General features: G+C 34.8%; 5 protein-coding genes across 5 annotated transcripts; 4 read left to right on the top strand and 1 right to left on the bottom strand.

The window, feature by feature from the left end:
* The first annotated feature begins 2,137 nt into the window (after window positions 1–2,137).
* On the top strand, window positions 2,138–4,461 carry HHP2 (heptahelical transmembrane protein2). The gene is made up of 4 exons (XM_016345007.3): window positions 2,138–2,550; window positions 2,661–2,747; window positions 2,879–2,948; window positions 3,607–4,461. The coding sequence occupies exons 1-4, from the start codon at window positions 2,312–2,314 to the stop codon at window positions 4,282–4,284; spliced, it is 1,074 nt and encodes a 357-aa protein (XP_016200493.1). The 5' UTR covers window positions 2,138–2,311; the 3' UTR covers window positions 4,285–4,461.
* A 593-nt stretch (window positions 4,462–5,054) lies between these two features.
* LOC107620388 (DNA-directed RNA polymerase subunit beta) lies at window positions 5,055–5,635 on the bottom strand. Its single transcript, XM_016322554.3, has 2 exons — window positions 5,406–5,635; window positions 5,055–5,308 (listed from the first exon to the last, which is right to left on the bottom strand). The coding sequence occupies exons 1-2, from the start codon at window positions 5,633–5,635 to the stop codon at window positions 5,167–5,169; spliced, it is 372 nt and encodes a 123-aa protein (XP_016178040.1). The 3' UTR covers window positions 5,055–5,166.
* A 35-nt stretch (window positions 5,636–5,670) lies between these two features.
* On the top strand, window positions 5,671–8,023 carry LOC107641508 (Transducin/WD40 repeat-like superfamily protein). The gene is made up of 5 exons (XM_016345000.3): window positions 5,671–6,484; window positions 6,639–6,708; window positions 7,218–7,428; window positions 7,576–7,649; window positions 7,771–8,023. The coding sequence occupies exons 1-5, from the start codon at window positions 5,847–5,849 to the stop codon at window positions 7,822–7,824; spliced, it is 1,047 nt and encodes a 348-aa protein (XP_016200486.1). The 5' UTR covers window positions 5,671–5,846; the 3' UTR covers window positions 7,825–8,023.
* Window positions 8,024–8,472: 449 nt separating this feature from the next.
* Window positions 8,473–9,373, top strand: LOC107620378 (ribonuclease H2 subunit C-like protein). Its single transcript, XM_016322545.3, has 2 exons — window positions 8,473–8,934; window positions 9,130–9,373. Exons 1-2 carry the CDS (start codon window positions 8,548–8,550, stop codon window positions 9,181–9,183), a joined length of 441 nt encoding a protein of 146 aa, XP_016178031.1. The 5' UTR covers window positions 8,473–8,547; the 3' UTR covers window positions 9,184–9,373.
* Window positions 9,374–16,598: 7,225 nt separating this feature from the next.
* PRPL35 (Ribosomal protein L35) lies at window positions 16,599–19,331 on the top strand. Its single transcript, XM_016344990.3, has 3 exons — window positions 16,599–17,405; window positions 17,636–17,752; window positions 19,033–19,331. The coding sequence occupies exons 1-3, from the start codon at window positions 17,160–17,162 to the stop codon at window positions 19,108–19,110; spliced, it is 441 nt and encodes a 146-aa protein (XP_016200476.1). The 5' UTR covers window positions 16,599–17,159; the 3' UTR covers window positions 19,111–19,331.
* Window positions 19,332–20,747: the final 1,416 nt, after the last annotated feature.

Here is a 20,747-nt window from a genome sequence, read left to right as displayed (position 1 = left end):
CCTATTTTTGTATTACACATAATTTATTCACGGTAAAAATCATATATGCTAAAAGATGATCTTATTTTTTTACCAAATACTTTTTTATTCAGTAATACTTTTTTTTCTTTGATGATGTATTCTTTATACTTTTTTATTTTTTTATAACTTATAAGATATTATTATTCGTTATTGTAGTTTATCTTTTCTATTTATTTTATTTTGTTTCTATTTATTTAAGTTTTTATAATTTTTTATTATAAATTTTTTTATTTTTATCTCAAAACAAGTTAATTTATTCTAATTCTTTATGTATTGAGTCTTCTCAATGTTTAAATTGTATTCTTTGCTTAATTTTATTTTTAATTTTGAGAGACTGACTAATGAAATAACATTGATGAAGCTGTTGTGCATCTTTTACTCATTTTCTTGTATTATCTTCTTTTTTTGTAGGGATCATGAGTAATTATTATATATAATGGTGTTTATGTATAAATGGTAAATACAAATTATAACCTATCTTTTTGTAGTAAAATTTTTATTATCTATCTTGAAAAAGAAAAAAATATTGTAAATTACTTTGAACCTATAAATCTATCATCATTGTGGAAAATGGTAGAATTTAAAAAAAAGCTTATAATTATTCAATGATCACTTCAGTTATTCTAATATAGTAGTTCTTTTAGTTGAATATTATCTTGGTTTTGTGTTAAACTCAAATATTTTAACAAAAGACATTTAAAAGGATATAGCCATTATTAATTAAAGAATGAATAAATTTATATGCTTACTACACAATATATAGTTAATATCTTGGACTAAGATAAAGAAATAAATTAAAAAAGTAGGTAAAAAAATTTAGTATTTTAAAAAAATTTGAAAATAATACATCTAAATATTGGATAAATTTTTATTGTATTTGTTTTTATTATTTTATATTTTACTATTTTTTGTTTGAGATTTTTTAATATTTTTTTTTTATATTTTGGTATTTTAAAAAAGTTTTTTAGTCTAATATATTTATTTGTTGGTCTAATAATTATTTTTTTACAGAAAATGATACTAATATAAATATAAGTTAATCCCAAATTAAAAGGTTACATTAATATATTTGATTAAAATAAATGATAAATAAAATTAATATAATTAAAAAATAAAATATTTGTAATTATTTTAAAATACATAATAAAATAAGTTATAAGATATTACTTTATGAGTTTAATTTTAATACACTGACAATGTAAAATGTTTTATATATTCGTGCAATCATAATTATTCTCTTAGATGACTATTCACGCAGTCAATGTAAAAGATAGTTATTTTTGTTAATGTGACGTTTATGTAATTGAATGTATGTGTAAAACGATTTTATACTTACAATACATCAAAATTAAATTCTTACTTTATTGGATTGTTAATAATTATAAGAATATGGGTAAGAACTTATATTAAAATAGGGACTAAAATAAATTTTATGATACTAAATTTATTTAGATTGTTAATATAGTATGGTAAATGATAACTTTGTCCAAAAAATTATTAACAAAATTTTAGAGTAAAATAACGTTTTTATCCCCTAATATTTAGGATCCTAAACTTGTTTCTAATATTAAATTTTTTTTTAATCAAGTTTTTAATATTTTAAAATTGTTTTAAAAGCAATACTATATAGTTAGTAAATATTATTATTTTTAGTTAATATTTTGTTAATAATAATTTGCATTCATATTTATAGATATTTTATACACAAAAAATATATATATTGTATATATTTATCAATATTTTATACATATGAATCAATATAATTTATACTTACATTTTTTAAAATTTATACACATAAATTAATAAAATTTGTGTGTTAAAAATAATTTAATATTTATACTAGTTAAATAATAACTAAAATTACTAAAAGTTTTTCTCATTTTAATATTATAATACTATCGATTCTATTAAGATATCACTAATAACAGATAACATTAAAACAATTTTAAAATATTGTGGACAAAAATAATTCTTCACTCTAAATAATTTTGTACAATTGTCAAAGTATTGATAAGCATGGCTTACTTGGCTATTTATACTATGCCTTTTTAAATTACTAAAAAATATAATTTTTTAACTAAATATATTATTCCAAGAATAAAAAAAAAAAATGGATGAAACGGATCACATGGTGTTGTCTTGTCTTGACTATAAATATAAATTGTTAAATACAACTTTCGAGAATGCCTGGACAGGGCGATAATCATAGCCGGAGACGGAACCGGTGAAGTTTCCCGGCGAGGCATTGCGAACACGGCGGGCAAGCAAACAAGCGACCAAACCATCAAAGATGACCAGCAGCCGCCGGAGCGGCAACAAGAACGGCCGAAAAGTTGTCGAGAGCATAAAAAATGATTCGAGATCGAAGGAAACGAAGAGGTTCCAGAAACGATTGGTGAGGTTCGAGGAGCTACCGGAGTACCTTAGAGACAGCGAGTTCATCCTCGATTATTACCGTTCCGAGTGGCCGGTGAAGGATGCCTTGTGGAGCATCTTCGCATGGCACAATGAAACCCTAAACATTTGGACGTGAGTTAGCTGCACTTCACACAACTCTTCTCTCCGATTTCTGACTCTCTCTCACGCCATTTTCTACAAACAATTGGTGTGCAATGGTTACAACGTGTTTTTTCCTGCAGTCACTTAGGTGGATTTCTGATATTTGCTGCTATGGCCGTGATGAGCACCACGGCGACGGCGAAGCTAGGCTTCGGCGATTTGCTCAGGTATTGACTGTTCTGTTATTAAGTTATTGACGGTGATGCGGTGTCGTTTTCTTGTTTCCTTGTGTGTGCTGTGTTGTGTTAATAATGCCAAGATGATCTGATGTCGTGTATGTTTGAGGTGGAACCACCAGAGTACCGGCGGCGTTTGGGTTGTTGACGACGGCGAAGGAGATAAACCACTCTGACACCGTTGCATTTCCGGTTAGCTTTTATTTAATTTTAATTCATTTGTTGGCATCTTCTCATCATCTTATTATAATGCATAGATATGCCAAAAAAATTAAATATCTATAATAAAATAATAATAAAAGGAGGATAAATTGTTAAAAGATTTATATTAATATTTGAAAATGTTTGTTTTCTTGTTAATCAGGAGCACCGCACTACGCTTGATTTGTTTTCATGTGTCATCACATAGCATATGTAACTTCCTTTTACGTGCTTACTTAGCTTGATCTATTACAAGTAGATTCCTTTCACTAACTATAAGTTACAATCATTGCATGTTTATCTTGCCATACTTGTTCATCATAGCTCATGTTATTACTTTTACATTTTCATGGATATCGTATTATTATTAAGCAGCAGTCATACAACCTTTTGGCTGGTATATTATTAAGCTTCAGTCTTACGAATTTTTAGACCAGATACACGGCAGATCATGATTTGGGACTTGCCAAGAAATTAATGTGCATTCTTAAATCGTGTAATAGTGTCCTCTGTATCTTTCATATACTAACAATGATTTTTATATGAATTAAAAAATGATTTAGTAAACTTGATGTGATAACTAATGAAGTCATACCTGTTCAATCATTTTTTCTTTTGTTTTATATATTTTTTAATTTATGTTTTCCAGGATTTGCATTTGAGACACGTTCAGGATCCATCTATCCTTCTCAACATGAGAGAATCTGGTGTAGAAACAGTTCCTCGATGGCCGTGGTTCGTTTTCTTAGCTGGGGGAATGGGGTGCCTTGCTTGCAGTTCTCTGTCCCATCTTCTAGCTTGCCACTCCGAAAGTTTCAGCCTCTTTTTCTGGCGTCTAGATTACGCTGGAATTTCACTTATGATTGTTTGTTCCTTCATTGCTCCAATTTACTATGCTTTCTTATGCAATCCATATGCAAGATTGTTCTATTTGACATCAATATCTGTGCTGGGAATCCTAGCCATTATTACCCTTCTTGCACCATCATTTTCCTCGCCACGGTTCAGACCTCTCAGGGCCTCCTTGTTCCTCTGCATGGGGTTTTCAGGCATAATTCCTGCAGCTCATGCACTTGCCCTGCACTGGGGACATCCACATATAAACATTGCGGTTGGATATGAGCTTGCCATGGCAGTCCTATATGCCACAGGAGCTGGATTTTATGTGTCTAGGATACCAGAGCGATGGAAGCCTGGAGCATTTGATCTTGCAGGGCAAAGCCATCAGATATTTCATGTTTTTGTTGTTCTTGGTGCACTTGCTCATAGTGTTGCCACACTAGTTATATTGGATTTTCGACTGGGATCCCCAACTTGTTCATTTTAGCAAATCACAATTAGGTTGTCTCCTGTTGTATGAGTCATAGTACTATCTTACATATCAGTAGAAAGGCTAGCTGGTTGGTTAACTTGTGAGAGAAACCACCCGTTCTTGTTGTATCTTGTATGTACCATTATTGTACCACTTCTTTCTCAATATTTCTTGTGCATTGCAATTGCAAAATGTTGGTAACGTACTAGGCCTCGTGTTCACTCTTAATAATTTGATTTTCATATATTGGCTGAGCAGCACCATGCATTAGACCGTGACAATGAGACACTAATCTTGATCTCTTAGTATGGCTAATTTAATTTAGAAGGATATGAAAGTGGGCACAAAAAAATTCTCGACAGAATTATCAAGGCAGCGGTTATGTTCACATATTTTGTGATTATATGCATGAAAATTTTAGGCTATGACATGCCTTGATGAGATAATGTAACAAACACATATCTGCACTAACTTTCCTCTTTTCTTCTTTGTTCTGCATTTCTGTTCCTACTTTTCTCGTTAACTCGACGGTGAGTGTTGTATACCACTTTACCTGATAAGGGTGATAAAATGATAACAGACACCAAGAAGGCAAGAAACTTCTTCTGTTGCATAACAGTAGCCACCTCATTGATTGAACCGCATTGAGAAACAGAGATTGATCATTCAAATGTTTACAGTTTTTTCCTCAGGAAACCATTGAATGTTAGTAACCAATCGATTTTTTAATTTTATGACGCTTAAACAGTCACACTAACCTGAAACTATTGAACTAGGCCAATCAATAGCCTACTGGAAAGGGTAAATCTTCAGATCATTTAAAGCAACAATTCATACCCAACAAGAAATGTTGAAATACTTAAACATACAAGTTATGCACATTAAACTCATGCAGAATTAAGAAGTATACGAATCTGAATCAACGGGTAGAGAAACAATGAGAAAGATACACAAGGGAACTACTAGAAAAGCTGCAAGCCTAAGCAATTCCTCATTCTGTGTTGTTATCACTCCAGTCCTTGACCAGTCTCCACTGTACCTGAATAACAGCATTTGAAACCATTCTAATAATGAGCCGCGCATTTAACAAACCTTTCAGAATTCAGAAGTAACAGAGAAAAAAAATGCAAGGTTACCCAGCATCAATGAACCCCAACCCAAACACTCCAATAGCAGTTCGAGCAAGAAATGATTTTGAAATCTTCAGTGAGAAAAAGGATCGCTTTTCACTCTTGCTGTTCTCTTGAACCTCGTCCCTCTTTGCCAACGTTGTTGTCCCAAACTTCCTTTGACTTTTGGTCGCAGGAAGAGAAGAACAACCGAAGCAGAAGATAACACCAAAACTCCTTCCAGCAACTACCACCATATTCTCCTCTTATCCACAATCTATAATTAATACTTGACCATCACAAATTCAAAGAAAAAGGTGAAAACAAACAGGGGCAACCAGGTAATTCACTTTAAACTCCAGGGGCATTTCAGTAAAAGAATACATTCCCATTTCCCACCTTTTCCCTATGCAAAATTAAAATCTTCAGAATTGGGAGAAAGTGAAAAACCCTTCTAAACCCTTGTGAATGGCAGCGACGGCAATGTCGGTATCGGAACGCCCAGTAATCCACCGTCTCCCACAGCACAAGTACATCGACGCCGTTAGGTGGCTTCCGCCGCTATCAACGTTCGACCGGTTCGCGGTGCTCGCCGCATTCGACACCGATTCCGGTTCCTCTTCCATCGAAATCCACTCCTTAAACCCTAACCCACTGTCCCTCCAACCTCACTCTTCGTTTTCCTCATCTTCCCGCGTCTCCTCCCTAAGGGCCTCCCAGTTCCTCCAGAAAACCGTCGTCGCCGCCTCCACCGCCGCCGGATCACTCCACATTCTGTTTTCAGATTCTGCGGATGCAACGTTTGAATCGGAGGTGTCGATGCCCGAGGAGGAGGGGCTTCACTCGGTGCCGGGCTCGTGCGTTGACCTCATGGACGGTGGGGTAGAGTGCGTGACCGTTGGGGAAGATGGGAGGGTCAACTTAGTTAGTATTGGGAATTCGAATTTGAGCTGTGATAGGTTGTTCGATAGTGGTGGGTTGGTTTCGTACACGGCAGCGAAGTGGGCGTCGCCGATGGAGTTCGCCACAGGTGGTTATGGGTTCAGTCTTCAGTGGTGGGACAAGAGGAAGCCCGGTGGGCCGGTTTCTCAGTTTAAGGCTAACTGGTAAGGAAAATGGCGAGCTTTGCAATTGTTCGAAGTGTTGGAGAGGATTAGATTGTGTGAAATTAGTTAAATTCAATTATGCTTGTTCTCTTGTTACCATTGATATGTGCCACTTCTTTGTATTTGATAGCTGCTGTTGGTTGTTTTGTTGCAGGGATCAGAAATTCACTGCTGGAATAGTGCACTCTATCGATATTCATCCATCCAGAAAGCACACTTGCCTGGTATGTTCTTTCTTTCTTTATTGATTTATTTTTGAATGATTTACAAGATACTTCATCTAAATCCTAAATACCCGGATAAGAGTTAGGAGCATGACTGATATTAGATTTTAGTGCTGCATATGTAGTTTATGGTGCTTGCAGGTGCTTCTTTGAATTCAGTTGTAGACTACTACCTAAATATATGAAAGGTATCTAATGGTGAAGCATTTTGCTAAATTTGTAGATATAAATGTGGGATAAATTTAATGGCATTTGTAAGACTTTATGACATTATTCCAGGACAGCGTTTAGTATCTCTTGGATGGGTGATTACTGATTAAACAACATGTAATACCAATTTGGTGACATTGTCAGTTGTGGAAAGTGTTAGTTGTTTTTAGCTTCTGCGATAGCAACTGCAGGTTGAATGGTTCCTGACTCCTGAGTTCTTGTGGTCTGGAGATGCTCAGATCTTAGTGCTTTAGTTGTAAGCTTCTTCTGACATTTCTGGAATCACAATATATTCTCAGGCTGGAGGGTCCTTAGGTACTGTTTTTGCCTGGGATCTTAGGTGGCAACAACAACCCATTATACTCTCTGAAGCTGGAGTCCAGTCAATATCTGAAAGCGAGGTCTGGGAGGTTCAATATGATCGATGCATAAAATCAAGCACGACATCTACTCGGATCTTACCTGCCGTGATCTGTTCAGAGGATGGAATTCTCGCCATAATTGAGCAAGGTATATATGTCCTTTACTAATGCAACTTGCTAGTTGGACTTCTAATTTATTACTATCTAATATCTATAGTATAGCATTGTTTTTATTGCACTAGTCACTAAAAATTTTTTCCTTGCATCTTTAATTTTGTATTCTTACCATGTGTAGGTGAGGAACCTATTGAGCTGCTAGCAGAACCTTGTGCCATCAACGGCTTTGATATTGATCGACATAACCCATCTGTAAGTTGATGCAGCTAAGATTGTTTGTTGTATGTTAAATCATCAGATGGTATTTTTTGGTGGTTCCCTTTTACTGACCAAGTTGAAGATCAAAATCTTAATTTCGTTGATTGTCATGCAGGATGTGATATGTAGTTTGGAGTGGGAAGCAGTAGCCATATTGACCAGAAGATAACGTAGAAGAGTTATGCACATTGGTAGCTTGAATTCTTGGACGGGAAGCTTTGTGTAGTTTTTGGAAGAAGAGAATCTTTTTAACGGACTAGATATGATGCTTCTTATGTTATATATGCAGCAACGTTATGTTCTTTTTGTTAAGCCATTTGTATGCAAAGGAACGGGGTTTTCGATTATACAATTGGCAGCATATTATAATTTATATCAATACAATAGTGTAACGCCTGATCACATAAAACGGTAAAGCAGCATATAGTTAAAACTTAAAAAGGCAAGGGACACTCAAAATTTCTAAAGAATTTCATGGCATATAATTTATCAATTTTGCTACGTCTAAATTTTTTATGGTTGATATTATTTTAGCACCAGTATTCTTTTAACAATTAATACAATTTTTTTTATTTTGTTAATTTAAAAGTAATTTAAATACTAATTAATTTATAATAACTATATATTTACACGGGTGTTATGAGTATTTGATAAATAAACAGTGTCATTGATAATCTAATCATTGTTGTCAAATTTAATTTTACGAGTTACATTGAATCTAATAATGAATTTTTACATAACTAAAAATGCTAATTTAAATAAACATATCTGGTTAATTTATCTTTTTCTTTTAATGCATTTGGCGCGAAACCCGCTGACTTCAAATTGGGAAATCGAGAAATTTGGGATTAGGTTAGGGTTTGAAAGGGCATTGGAGAAGCAACAGTAGAGAATGGAGAAAGGAGGAAGAGGAGCCCCTGCTAACATAGTTCTGAAGAAAGACGAAGCCGAGGACCTAAGCGGTCGCATCCACCAGGTTCCGTGCTGTGTGAAACACGATGGCCCCGCCTCCGTTTCCGACTATTTTAAACCCAAGCTCACCGGCGTTGGGGTCGACGGTTTACCGTTACAGCAAGCCCATTTTAGAGGGAGGTTGCTCCAAGGTACTAGTCTCCCTCTTCCTCATGGCTTCTCTGGTTTTGTTTTATCAAAGAAGAGTGATGAGTGTTGGGAAACCAGTGCAACGTTCCGTGACGTCACGTATTGGAACCATGAGTTCGCTCCTTCCAACAACGATGATCTCTTCCGTGCTTTTCACTGCCTTACTCTTTCGCAAGCTGTAAGTTCCGTTTCTCCCTTTTTGGCTTCATGAATGAGATTCCGTACACTGATTTGGAATTAAATTGCACATAACTTGTATTATATGATAGTTAAATTGATTAAAATAAGCTTTAGAGGGAAAAAAATGTGGAAATAGTTGTGGAATGTAAGTTATTTAAGGTTGGTTAACTAGAACGTTTGATTGTGACTGCAGCTGCATAATCCGGTGACAGCTGAGGAATTAGCTTCATCATCTTTTTCACTCTAGAGCGGTGATACATGCTGTAGCAGTCATATTCATGTTTTTTATTTTTATTCTTTTTGTGTGTGCTTTGATCCCCAATTCTCCCTATGTACCTCCCCTATATGGCTTAGGCTAATATATTGCTTTTAATCTAATGTGTAATCTATCTTGCTGTCACTTTGTAGTCAATATGTGAGATTTGCACTTTATTATCTATGATGTGCATATTTTAGAGGACCAAAATTCCAAAATTGAATCGGTTATTTGTCCTACCCAGGAGTAACAAGTAATATTGTTTTTCTATCTGAAAAGTTTTAACAATGATATTATATAAAATTTTGAGTATTAATTTTAAAAGATAAAGTTATTTCGTCAATTTTTTTTTATAATTTTTAATGAACACTAAACACTTCCTTCTATTTGGTTCAACACTAGTTAGTGATTGAAAAACATAAGGCTTATAGGAATGATAAACATATTAAATCATCAAGAATGGATTTGATAATCTACTATTTTTCTACTTGCCTACTTAAACAAGTTCAACTTCCGACTAAGTAACGAAAGCATTGAAAAATGGGGCTAATTTTTTTTTTATATTGGAGGAGAGTGTGAGTTGTGTTTGGTTATGGTGTATACAGGTGTTAGAAACATGTGTGGGACAGGTCCGAGTTCTTTGTTAAAAAATTTGTTGACCATAAATTGGACCGTCCGATTAGTTTTTGTTTTTTTTTTTTTCTATTTAAAATGATATTGGACCCTCCGTTTACGTTTTTTTTTTTTTGAAAACTCAAAACGGACCATTCGTTTACCACTTTTATTTTTTTTAATTTTTCCTTTAAATGAAAACGGACCCTCCGTTTTTAGTTTTTTTTTATTTATTTTTTTTAAATCAAAACGGACCCTCCGATTTTTATTAAAAAAATATTTTTCTGTAGCTCCCCTCTAATTGGACCGTCCGAATTCCTTGCTCTAAATCTCTCGGTCTGATTTCAGCCTCCTAACACCACATGCAAAGAAAGCACCCCTATTTTCCATAATGCTGTATCACCCCATACCTCCCTCCATATTAAAAATAAAAATCCGAAAAATGGTGCTTTTTTATTTTTATTTTTTATTTTTGGTGGGGGAGGGTGTTGGAGCTTGTTAATGATTAATTGGCTATCCATTATAAAAATTCTATTAGCATGACTAAGATGTATATAGTTAGATTAACATGAAAACCAAAAATCCAGTTAAAATTTGCCATCTCCGTGCTCATCGCATCATGTTAAAATTTGACATCTAAGCCAGTGAGCTAGGAAAGCTGTGCAAAAGGAAAAAAGAAGAAAAATGGTGAAAGAGAAGAAAGAAGTGTTAGGAAATTATTTAATTTCCTAACTTATTTGTGGGCAATACATATATTAATTATAATCACAAATTATACTGTTTTAAATTAAATGACTTATATAATGATGATCTCATTTATTACTAATGAATAAGTCATTATTATTTTTGATTTGGAATTAAATGAGAATAAAATCGGATATTATTTTTGTTCCTTAGATAATTATCTTTTTTTGGATTTTAGATATATTATCTTTTGGGTTTTAGATACTATTTTATTTGGGCTTAAGGGTTTAATGGGTGCCATGCTCAAATATAAATAGGCCTACAGGGTTTCGGTCCCCAATATACCAAAGCCGCCTTCGTTACTCTTTCCCCATCAAAAGAGTTGCAGTTCAGCCTCCTAGGAATACAGAAGGCTTTGGTTGAGGAAGATTGAAAGAACCACAAGATCCAAACTCTTCCGATCGTATGATTCATGTTTATGAATTCAGATACGCTTCCGCATTATGATATGATATATTTTTGATGATTCAATATAGATGATCTGGGATATTGAAATTAATTTATTCTAACAAGTGGTATCAGAGCCATCCATAATTTAGTCATCAAAAATATCAGTTTTTTTTTGTATCATTCTTTCGATGGAGATATATATATATATATATATATGCATGTGTGCGTTATATAAATATATACATGGTACCGAGGCACGAACACAGGATTTTTTTTTTTTAATGCAAATATTCTGTATTGTAATTCTTTATAAACATACGTTTACTATGGGTGTGTTACTGTGCATACATGTATGGCTTTATTAAATCTTTTGGTGTGGGTTTAATATGATTGCGTGTATATATATTATTGCCCGCGCATATATATATTTTACTGTATCTATTTTTTTTTATTTGATATGATAATTGATTTATTCTATTAATTGAGTAAAGGATATAAAGATTATTATGTATATATAACTTATGCGAATATTAATTGATCTAAAAGGAGGTTTATATTTGGCCAAATTATGTATACATATTAATAATATTTGAATAATAGAAAATATTATTTAATTGTTACATAAAGAAACTAGTAACAATTTGGATTATTATACCCACTAATTTTATAAAGATTTGGTTTTAAAATAAATTGATTGAACATTATGCTGCCAAAGTAGCCTCTTTTGTGAAAATTGATTTATTTAAAACATTAGGAATATGGTGTTATGTAATTCATGCGAATATTGGTCGGCCCAAAGGAAGGTCTATATTTGGCCGAATTACATATACATATTGAAAATAAATACATGTTTGGGTAACAAATTAAAAATAAAGTAATGCTTATTATTTATGCGAACAATAATCGGCCCAAAGGAAGTTTATTGTTTGGCCAAATAATAAGCATTGCACACTTTTGTTTATTTTCTATTAATTATGCGGTCAATAATCGGCCCAAAGGAAGGTTATTGTTTGGCCAATTAATAGAAAATATATGCGGTAATAAATAGGTTGCGAAGTTTAAGTTTCCATGTGCGCATTAAGTCGGTCCAAAGAAAGGCTTAATGTGTGACATGAATTTTGACAATATTTGATTACTGCAATGAGAGTATCACTTACAGTTAATTTTTCTATCCAAAGATTGAAAATTAATGTTGTACTGGATATCTCAATATGAATTTTTACCCATTAATTAACTAATATTTACTGCATGTTCTTTTTGTTCTAATCCAGAAACTATGGCTTTAGCTACCAATGTTTCTGCGCAAATTAGCAGTATTCCTATGCTGAATGGTTCAAACTTTAAAGTTTGGAAGGATACTGTGGAGATTGTCCTCGGTTGTATGGATCTAGTTATAGCTCTTCGAGAGGAGAAACCCACTTCCACTCCGGAAAACCTCAATGAGGTTAAAATAGAGAAGTGGGAGAGATCCAATCGAATGAGCATTATGATCATGAAACGCTCAATTCCTGAGGCGTTTCGGGGCTCAATTACTGAGGATAAAGATGCCAAACAGTTCCTGAAAGATGTTGAAAAATTCTTTACTAAGAATGAAAAGGCGGAGGCAAGTAGCCTTTTGAGCAAACTTGTCTCCATGAGGTATAAAGATAAAGGGAACATAAGGGAGTACATTATGAAAATGTCTCATCTTGCTTCAAAATTGAAAGCACTAAAGTTAGAGTTATCTGAAGATTTACTCGTGCATTCATTTTGATTTCCCTTCCTGCACACTTTGGGCAATTCAAAGTGAGTTATAACACTCTGAAAGACACTTGGTCCTTAAATGAGCTTATATCTCACTGTGTGCAAGAAGAAGAGAGGCTACAGCAAGATAAGACTGAAAGTGCTCACATAGTTTCATCTTCTCAGTATAAAAGAAAGCGTAATACCACTGCGGATGTGCCTTCTCAGCAGAAAAAGGCTAAGAAACAGGATCAAGTTTCAACCTGTTTCTTCTGTAAGAAGGTGGGACACATGAAGAAGGATTGTACCAAATATGCCACATGGCGTGTAAAGAAAGGTATAATTCTTACTTTCGTTTGTTCTGAGGCTAGTTTAAGTTATGCACCTGTTGATACTTGGTGGGTAGATTCTGTTACTACTACTCATGTAAGTGTTATTATGCAGGGTTGCCTGTGGAGCCGACCGCCAAGTGATGCTGAAAGATACATCTACGTGGCAGACGGCAATATAGTTGCAGTTGAAGCTATAGGAACCTTTAGATTATGTTCCACGAGTGGATTTTACTTGGATTTATTAGAGACATTTTATGTACCGTCATTTAGACGAAATTTGGTTTCTGTTTCTCGTTTGGACAAATCAGGTTATTTTTGTTCATTCGGAGACAATAAAGTCAGTCTCTTTTATAATTCGAATAATGTTTGCTCTGGTCATTTGGTGGATAATCTATATAGGCTTAACTTAAATTCCTATAATAATAAAATATTGCAAACAGGTACAAAACGAAAACTAAATGAGAATTCGGCATCATTATGGCACAAACGCCTAGGTCACATCTCTAAATAGAGAATTCAGAGGCTCGTGTCGGATAGAATTCTTGGACACCTAAATTTGGCGGACTTTGAAGTCTGCATTGAGTGCATAAAGGGAAAAAGGACAAACGAAAGGAAATTAGGTGCTGAGAGAGCTAAAGATGTCTTAGAACTGATACATACCGATATATGTGGTCCATTCCTTACTGTCTCTTGGAATGGACAACGGTACTTTATTACGTTCATAGATGATTACTCTCGTTATGGGTATCTATATTTAATTCATGAAAAGTGTCAAGCCTTGGATGTTTTCAAGTCTTTCAAAGCTGAAGTTGAACTTCAACTTAGAAAGAAAATTAAAACTGTCAAATCTGATCGTGGTGGTGAATACTACGGAAGATATGACGGTTCAGGTGAGCAACGTCCCGGGCCTTTTGCTCTTTTCCTAGAGGAGTGTGGTATTGTTCCGCAATACACCATGTCAGGCAAACCTAGCATGAATGGTGTTGTAGAGCGAAGTAACCGAACTCTTAAGGACATGGTGAGAAGTATGATTAGTCATTCTTCTTTGCCTGAATTACTCTGGGGAGAAGCCTTAAAGACCGCAGTGTACATCCTTAATAGGGTGCCAAACAAAGCAGTTAACAAAACCCCATATGAAATTTGGACTGGGAAAAGGCCCAGTATAAAGCATTTGCATATTTGGAGATGTCCAGCTAAGGCGTGACCTTATAGGCCGCATGAAAGAAATTAGACTCAAGAACAATTAGTTGCTACTTTGTTGGTTACGTTGAGCGCTCACGGGGGTACAAGTTTTACAATCCTGCATCAAGGTCTATTTTTTTGAAACGGAAAATGCGAGATTTCTTGAGGATGTTGAGTTTGGGGGGAAGGAAATATTAAGAATGTTGCTTTTGATGAGGATTCTGTAACTGATAATGATCAGGTCCTTGTGCCTATTGTTGTTCAAGATACCATTATAGTACAAGAGCAAAATAAGAATTCTACTGTAGATCCAGTTACAGTACAAGAGAACAATGAGAATATTGTTGTTGCTCGAGATACTGCTACAGTACAAGAAAATGATGAGAATCCTCATCAACCCCAACCCATATAGCAAGCTCAACAACCTCAAGAAGTGTCATTAAGGAGATTCAATAGAAAAAGGAGAAAATCTATCTATAATCTCAAACAAGCTTTCCGTCAATGGTATCACAAGTTCATCAAGTCATTACCTCATGGTTTTGAGGTAAACATTATAGATGAGTGTGTATACCGCAAGTTCAGTGGGAGTAAATACATCCTTTTGGTCTTACATGTTGATGACATTCTACTTGCCAGTAAAGATATAGGCTTGTTGCATGAAACTAAGAAATTTCTATCGAACAAATTCGAAATGAAAGATCTTGATGATGCCTCTTTTGTATTAGGAATCGAGATACTAAGAGATCGCTCTCAAGGTATTCTTAGATTATCACAAAAGAACTATATCAAAAAGATTTTAAGTAGATATGGCATGAAAAGTTGTAGACCAATGGACACACCCGTAGCTAAAAGAGACAAGTTTAGTCTCAAGCAATGCCCCAAAAATGATTTTGAGAAGATAGCAATGTATGATAAACTTTATGCATCAGAACTAGGAAATTTAGTGTATGCTTAAGTCTGCACACATCCCGATATATCATTTATAGTGGGAGTGTTGGGTAAATACTTGAGCAATCCGGGCATGGATCATTGGATAGCTGTTAAACGCGTAATGCGTTATTTAAAGAGAACAAAGGATTACATGCTTATTTATCGGAGATCAGAAAATTTGGAGATCATTAGGTACTCTGATTCCGATTTCATGGCATATGGTTGCGAAACTTTGTCACTGAGCTTCATATAGTAGATGACATTGAAAGGCCATTAAAGATATTTTGTGACAATAAGTCAGCAGTACTATACTCCAATAACAATAAGAGCTTGACAGAATCGAAGCATATAGACATCAAGCTCTTAGTTGTCAAGGAGAAAGGTTAAGAAAAACAGATTTCCATAGAACATATAGGAACAGAGTATATGCTAGCAGACCCATTAACCAAGGGATTGATCCCTAAAGTTTTTCATGAGCACACTGCTCGGATGGGTGTCAATATTTGTGATGCCTTGGTTTAGTGGGAGTTTATTTTATACTATATGTCCTATGACAGATATTGAGTTATTTTTCTGCAGAATTAAGTTGATGGTTTATTTCATGTTATGTGAAATGTTCATTTTGCAATATTTGTATTGTGTTTGATCTCAATAAAGTTGGACCAGCTGGAAATAGACATGCATGAGATCACTTGGCATGTAATTTCCATATTACTCATCCAAATTTGATCTATGTCGTTGAGTATATTAGGATGGTGATTGGCGTGGTTTAGTCACGGCATTTAATGTGATAAAAGTTGCGGTAATTCCATATCTAATGTATGAGACGGACCAGATTGTTAAAGTAATGAGAGAAATAGCATTCAGATGCGCACATAAAATTTATAAGATGTGATTATGTCAAGAAAGAATATATGTATAGTCCAAGTGGGAGATTGTTAGGAAATTATTTAATTTCCTAACTTATTTGTGGGCAATACATATATTAATTATAATCACAAATTATGCTATTTCAAATTAAATGACTTATATAATGATGATCTCATTTATTACTAATGAATAAGTCATTATTACTTTTGATTTGGAATTAAATGAGAATAAAACCGGATATTATTTTTTGTTTTTTAGATAATTATCTTTTTTTGGATTTTAGATATATTATCTTTTGGGTTTTAGATACTATTTTATTTGGGTTTAAGGGTTTAATGGGTGCCATGCTCAAATATAAATAGGCCTACAGGGTTTCGGTCCTCAATATACCAAAGCCGCCTTTGTTACTCTTTCCCCATCAAAAGAGTTGCAGTTCAGCCTCCTAGGAATACAGAAGGCTTTGGTTGAGGAAGATCGAAAAAACCACAAGATCCAAACTCTTCCGATCGTATGATTCATGTTTATGAATTTAGATACGCTTCCGCATTATGATATGATATATTTTTGATGATTTAATATGGATGATCTGGGATATTGAAATTAATTTATTCTAACAAGAAGAATAAGGATAGGAGAGAATATGGAAAATAGAGCTAAAGATTTTTTGTTAGTGTGACAAATCACACCTTGTACTGTATAAAAAATAATCTTATATACAAGAGACTAACAAAATTGTTATTCTAAGTTTCTAACTAATTGTACAGACTATGATAAATAAATGATCTAATTATATATATTTTAGCCATACTAATAGAGTTGCTATCATGGATAGCCAATTAATCATTACCAAGCTCCAATAGAGGGAGGGTGGGGAGACCAAAATTAGCAATAAGATTATGGTGAGCCAAACCAAATTAAGAGAAGCCCAGAGTCCATATAATGAAAACTAAAAGTAATATAATTGTCAAGGCCCAATCGTTAAACAGAAGAGAACTCTCAAGGCCCAAAGTGTGTCCAAAAAAAAAAAGGAGAGAATTGTGTTTTCATGTGAATATAGTAAAGATAGGGGGACACAACAGCAAAAAAGAGAAAGATTGAGGAACCCCTGGCCAGGCCTCTCTTTAATCATTATCCACAACCACAAGCTAATCTTCCCTTTGAACCTCACACCTTCGATTCCGAAACATGGCGTGTGCAACGGCAACGGTTTCCTTTCCCTTCAGGCTTCCACCACGCGCTCCCTATACACGTGTTTCTCACTCTTCTTCAGTTGATGTTCCTCTGTTGAACAAGTTCAGCTCACTGAAACTCAGTTCGTCAAGCTGCATTTCTGGCTCAACGCTTCCTCACAGACTCTGCACCGTTAACCCTACAAGGATTCAGCACCTCACCATTGTTTCTGCCAAGGGCTACAAAATGAAAACTCACAAGGTCCCTTCCCCTTTCTCTCTCTTTCTCTCTCTTCCACTCCTTTCTTTGTTGAATTGGTCTTTTCTGCGAGGTAAGAGTAACTCCAAGTTTCATTAACAGTTGTGTAATAAGAAGGAAAAATAAGTTTAATATTTTTTAGTATTCTGATAAAGCTACGATTTTTTTAGGTTTGAATGGTGAAATTTGGATTACATCCTTTGTTTGAATGTCATTTGTATCGTTGTTTGCAGGCATCGGCGAAGCGATTTAGGGTGACAGGTCGAGGGAAAATTGTGCGCAGGAGAGCTGGGAAGCAGCATTTGTTGGCCAAGAAGAATACCAAGAGGAAATTGCGACTCTCCAAAATGGTACTGTAGTTGTATTTTATTTCATTGATTTGTTTGATTGTTCTTTGGTTTTCTTCTATGGATAAGGTTGTGTCTTAGCTTCTTAGATAGTGGTCTAATTTCAGTGGCAACAATGGCCAAGGTGCGAGGCTTCTTTTAAGTAATAAATTAAGCATTCTGCTTTGGCTACCAGTTACCAATTTCTTACATGCAATTGCGAACTGCAATTGGTTTGCTGATATTTAAATTTTTTTTATTGGTGCTGTTGGTTTTGTTGTTTTGGCATGTGAAGTGCAATTTCCCTGAGTATCTTAAGAGTGTAGAAGTAATATGACTGTTGAATATTGGGCGAATTTTTATGATGGCTGATGACTGATGACATTGTTTTACAAGGAATTGGATTGAATGTTTGCTGATTCTGAAGAGGGTTAACTTTGCTTGTTTATTGAGGATTCTTCAACTAATTCTCGTTTTCTTTTGATCTGAATTCAATAAATTGATAACTGCTGACTTTACTAAGATTTCTATGTTAACTTATTTTCTTTGTTGGGGTGGTGCCGTGGTGGGATTAGAGGAATAGGGGTGACTTTGGGCTTACAAGCAAAAGCTGGAGTATAAACTGTCTCCCAGCCTTCTCTCCATTTGAAATGGTGATAAATTGAAAATCATGATATTAAAACACCTTCACTTATCTACCTTCAAATAGGAGGGGGAAGAAACATGTCAGAAACTATAATGCAATGGCATTTGTAGTTTGTAGCTATTGGTGTCTGATTTAGGACGAAGGTTCATAACATGAACAAAAGTCATTCTTTCTAGTCATTTATCATATAGTTGAGTTTCTTCCCCAATATTTTTCATTCCATTGATTTCTACTTGCCATACTACCTGTTCACAGAGTGACTTCATATATGAGTGACTTCATAAAGTTTGTCAGTAATTACTGCCCGAGTATCTGAAATTTATACTCATCTTAGCACTTAGTTGATTATGGGTTTTAGAGAAATCCAGTGTTTTGAACTTGTTTCCCTCTACCAAACCAACATCATCCCGTCTATAGTTGGATTTCTAGAATGATGCTAGTTGTAACTTGTAATGCGGAAGGGCTTAGGTATCTGACTTGGATTCAACTAACATGCCCCATTGGAAATTTTACATCTTTGAAATTTTCTTATTCATCATGTATAAGGTGGGTAGTTTGCATGAGTACAAGTGTTAGCTTGAATTTGCTATATATATCATTATATGAAATGATAGGATTTGCATTCTCATGTCTAACTCCTTTTTATTGTCATGTGCAGCACCCAGTAAGCAGGGCTGACTATGACAACGTAATTGGAGCCTTGCCATATCTGAAAGTAAACAGAAATGTTACATAAAGGTTGCAATCTGAGTCATAAACCTAGCTTTGTTTAGTCTAGTGATTTGTGACGTCTCTAAATCTGCTTTTACACCATCTGAAAATTGTTTAATTTTTCAAATGATGTGAGATAGTTTTCCCAATTGAGATATCCCTATATCAGTACCATATGAATTTGGCACCCTTCCTGTATCATGTAACAATTGGTATTTATTCACATAATTGACAATTTGAAACCAAGTTGTTTAGTGGATGAGTAAAGCTAGGCAATTAATTTTTTAAGTCAACATTAGTTAATTTTAAAATTATTTTGTATGTTTTAAATTCTAAATGGTAAATTATAAATTTTTAACTCAAAATCCTAAATTGTAACCCTACATTAAAATTGACTAATGTTGGATAACTAAAAATTAGTTTCTTATACTTTGATTACTTTCCCTTAGTGGATTTATCTCAGGTTGGGTTAGAATAGAATGAATTAAGAATAGTTGTGGTTTAGTCAAAGGCGAAGGTTTTGGTTATCACAAAGTGTACACACATCTTGAATTTCATTCACCCATTGGCGCATTTAAAATGGCAACTTTTGACCGTGAAGCTAAAAACAACTTCATGGCAGCAAGCATTGGGGATGGCAAAATTTTCCGAGACGCGGGGATCCCTGCGGGGACTGCTCCAAATGAGGATCCGATTGTGGGGAATTTTTTCCGCGGGAATGGGGATGGAGAACAAAATTTCCCCGAAGCAGGTGCGGGGACCCGAGCGGGGATCCCCGCCCCGTCCCCGCTATTCCCCGAAATTTATGAATTCCTTGAATTATCTTTAATAGTTTATTTCTCATATATGTTTTTTAGTCATTTTTCACATACACATATATATAGAAACTCAAAACTCCTAATTTTTATTTGCATAACCCTTCTTCAATTCAGAGATCTCTAAGGTTGTCCATACTCCATCCAACCTCTCTGTAGCCACCCCCTCGTTACCCTTCTCACCGCATCGTCACACCTCACCGTGCCATCACCCTTACCGCATCATAATTTCTATTTGCGGCGTTCCTTTTCGTAACTCTGCCGTCATGTCCATTCTCCTCTTTGTTGCCGCGTCTCCCACCTTGTCCACTGCTTTGTCCTTTGGCTCGTTGTTGCGTCCCCTCCCCCCCTATTGCGTTATTTCGAAAGAAGTCACCATCGTGTCATTTAGATTTTTTGTATAAAATGTTGCAGTTTTTGTATAAGATAGATACTTGCAGCTCTATTCATATGAAAATTAATAATTAGTTAGAACTATTATGTAGATGGGAATGGAGTTCCCGCGAGAAATGGGACCCATGGAAAATGGAGATGAGAAGCAATATTCCCCCACGACGAAAAATAGAGGCAGAAATAAAAAACAAATCTAAAGGCGGGGATGGGGAGCAGAGAGGCATCTCCGCCCCCACCCTGCCCATTGACATCCCTAGCAAGCACTACTTCCCTTTGAATATGTTGTGTTGTCCAACAACATTCCCCACACATTGGGTTTCTGGTCAACAGGTCAAAGTTGGGGTTGGACAAAGCATGATTGTTAAAAAAAATGTTTACCACGATATTCCATTTTTCAATGCCGAAAAAATGAAAACTTAATTATCTACTTTGCACTCTTTTAGTGGGTGGCATT

This window comes from Arachis ipaensis, chromosome B1 (assembly GCF_059453495.1).
Source record: "Arachis ipaensis isolate K30076 ecotype BB chromosome B1, ASM5945349v1, whole genome shotgun sequence".
NCBI lineage: Eukaryota > Viridiplantae > Streptophyta > Magnoliopsida > Fabales > Fabaceae > Arachis > Arachis ipaensis.
The sequence above is the reverse complement of the archived record's forward strand: the minus strand, read 5'-3'. Positions and strand labels throughout refer to the sequence as shown.

Excerpts from the sequence above, each read along its gene's own strand:
- HHP2 (XM_016345007.3), top strand. The coding sequence starts at position 2,312 with ATGACCAGCAGCCGCCGGAGCGGCAACAAGAACGGCCGAAAAGTTGTC. Across the intron at positions 2,748-2,878 it reads GGCTTCGGCGATTTGCTCAG|AGTACCGGCGGCGTTTGGGT; the intron begins GTATTGACTGTT and ends TGGAACCACCAG. Across the intron at positions 2,949-3,606 it reads CTGACACCGTTGCATTTCCG|GATTTGCATTTGAGACACGT; the intron begins GTTAGCTTTTAT and ends TATGTTTTCCAG.
- LOC107620388 (XM_016322554.3), bottom strand. The coding sequence starts at position 5,635 with ATGGTGGTAGTTGCTGGAAGGAGTTTTGGTGTTATCTTCTGCTTCGGT. Across the intron at positions 5,309-5,405 it reads TTGGGGTTCATTGATGCTGG|GTACAGTGGAGACTGGTCAA; the intron begins GTAACCTTGCAT and ends GCTGTTATTCAG.
- LOC107641508 (XM_016345000.3), top strand. The coding sequence starts at position 5,847 with ATGGCAGCGACGGCAATGTCGGTATCGGAACGCCCAGTAATCCACCGT. Across the intron at positions 6,485-6,638 it reads TCTCAGTTTAAGGCTAACTG|GGATCAGAAATTCACTGCTG; the intron begins GTAAGGAAAATG and ends GTTTTGTTGCAG. Across the intron at positions 7,650-7,770 it reads TTGATCGACATAACCCATCT|GATGTGATATGTAGTTTGGA; the intron begins GTAAGTTGATGC and ends ATTGTCATGCAG.
- LOC107620378 (XM_016322545.3), top strand. The coding sequence starts at position 8,548 with ATGGAGAAAGGAGGAAGAGGAGCCCCTGCTAACATAGTTCTGAAGAAA. Across the intron at positions 8,935-9,129 it reads GCCTTACTCTTTCGCAAGCT|CTGCATAATCCGGTGACAGC; the intron begins GTAAGTTCCGTT and ends TTGTGACTGCAG.
- PRPL35 (XM_016344990.3), top strand. The coding sequence starts at position 17,160 with ATGGCGTGTGCAACGGCAACGGTTTCCTTTCCCTTCAGGCTTCCACCA. Across the intron at positions 17,406-17,635 it reads ACAAAATGAAAACTCACAAG|GCATCGGCGAAGCGATTTAG; the intron begins GTCCCTTCCCCT and ends CGTTGTTTGCAG. Across the intron at positions 17,753-19,032 it reads AATTGCGACTCTCCAAAATG|CACCCAGTAAGCAGGGCTGA; the intron begins GTACTGTAGTTG and ends TGTCATGTGCAG.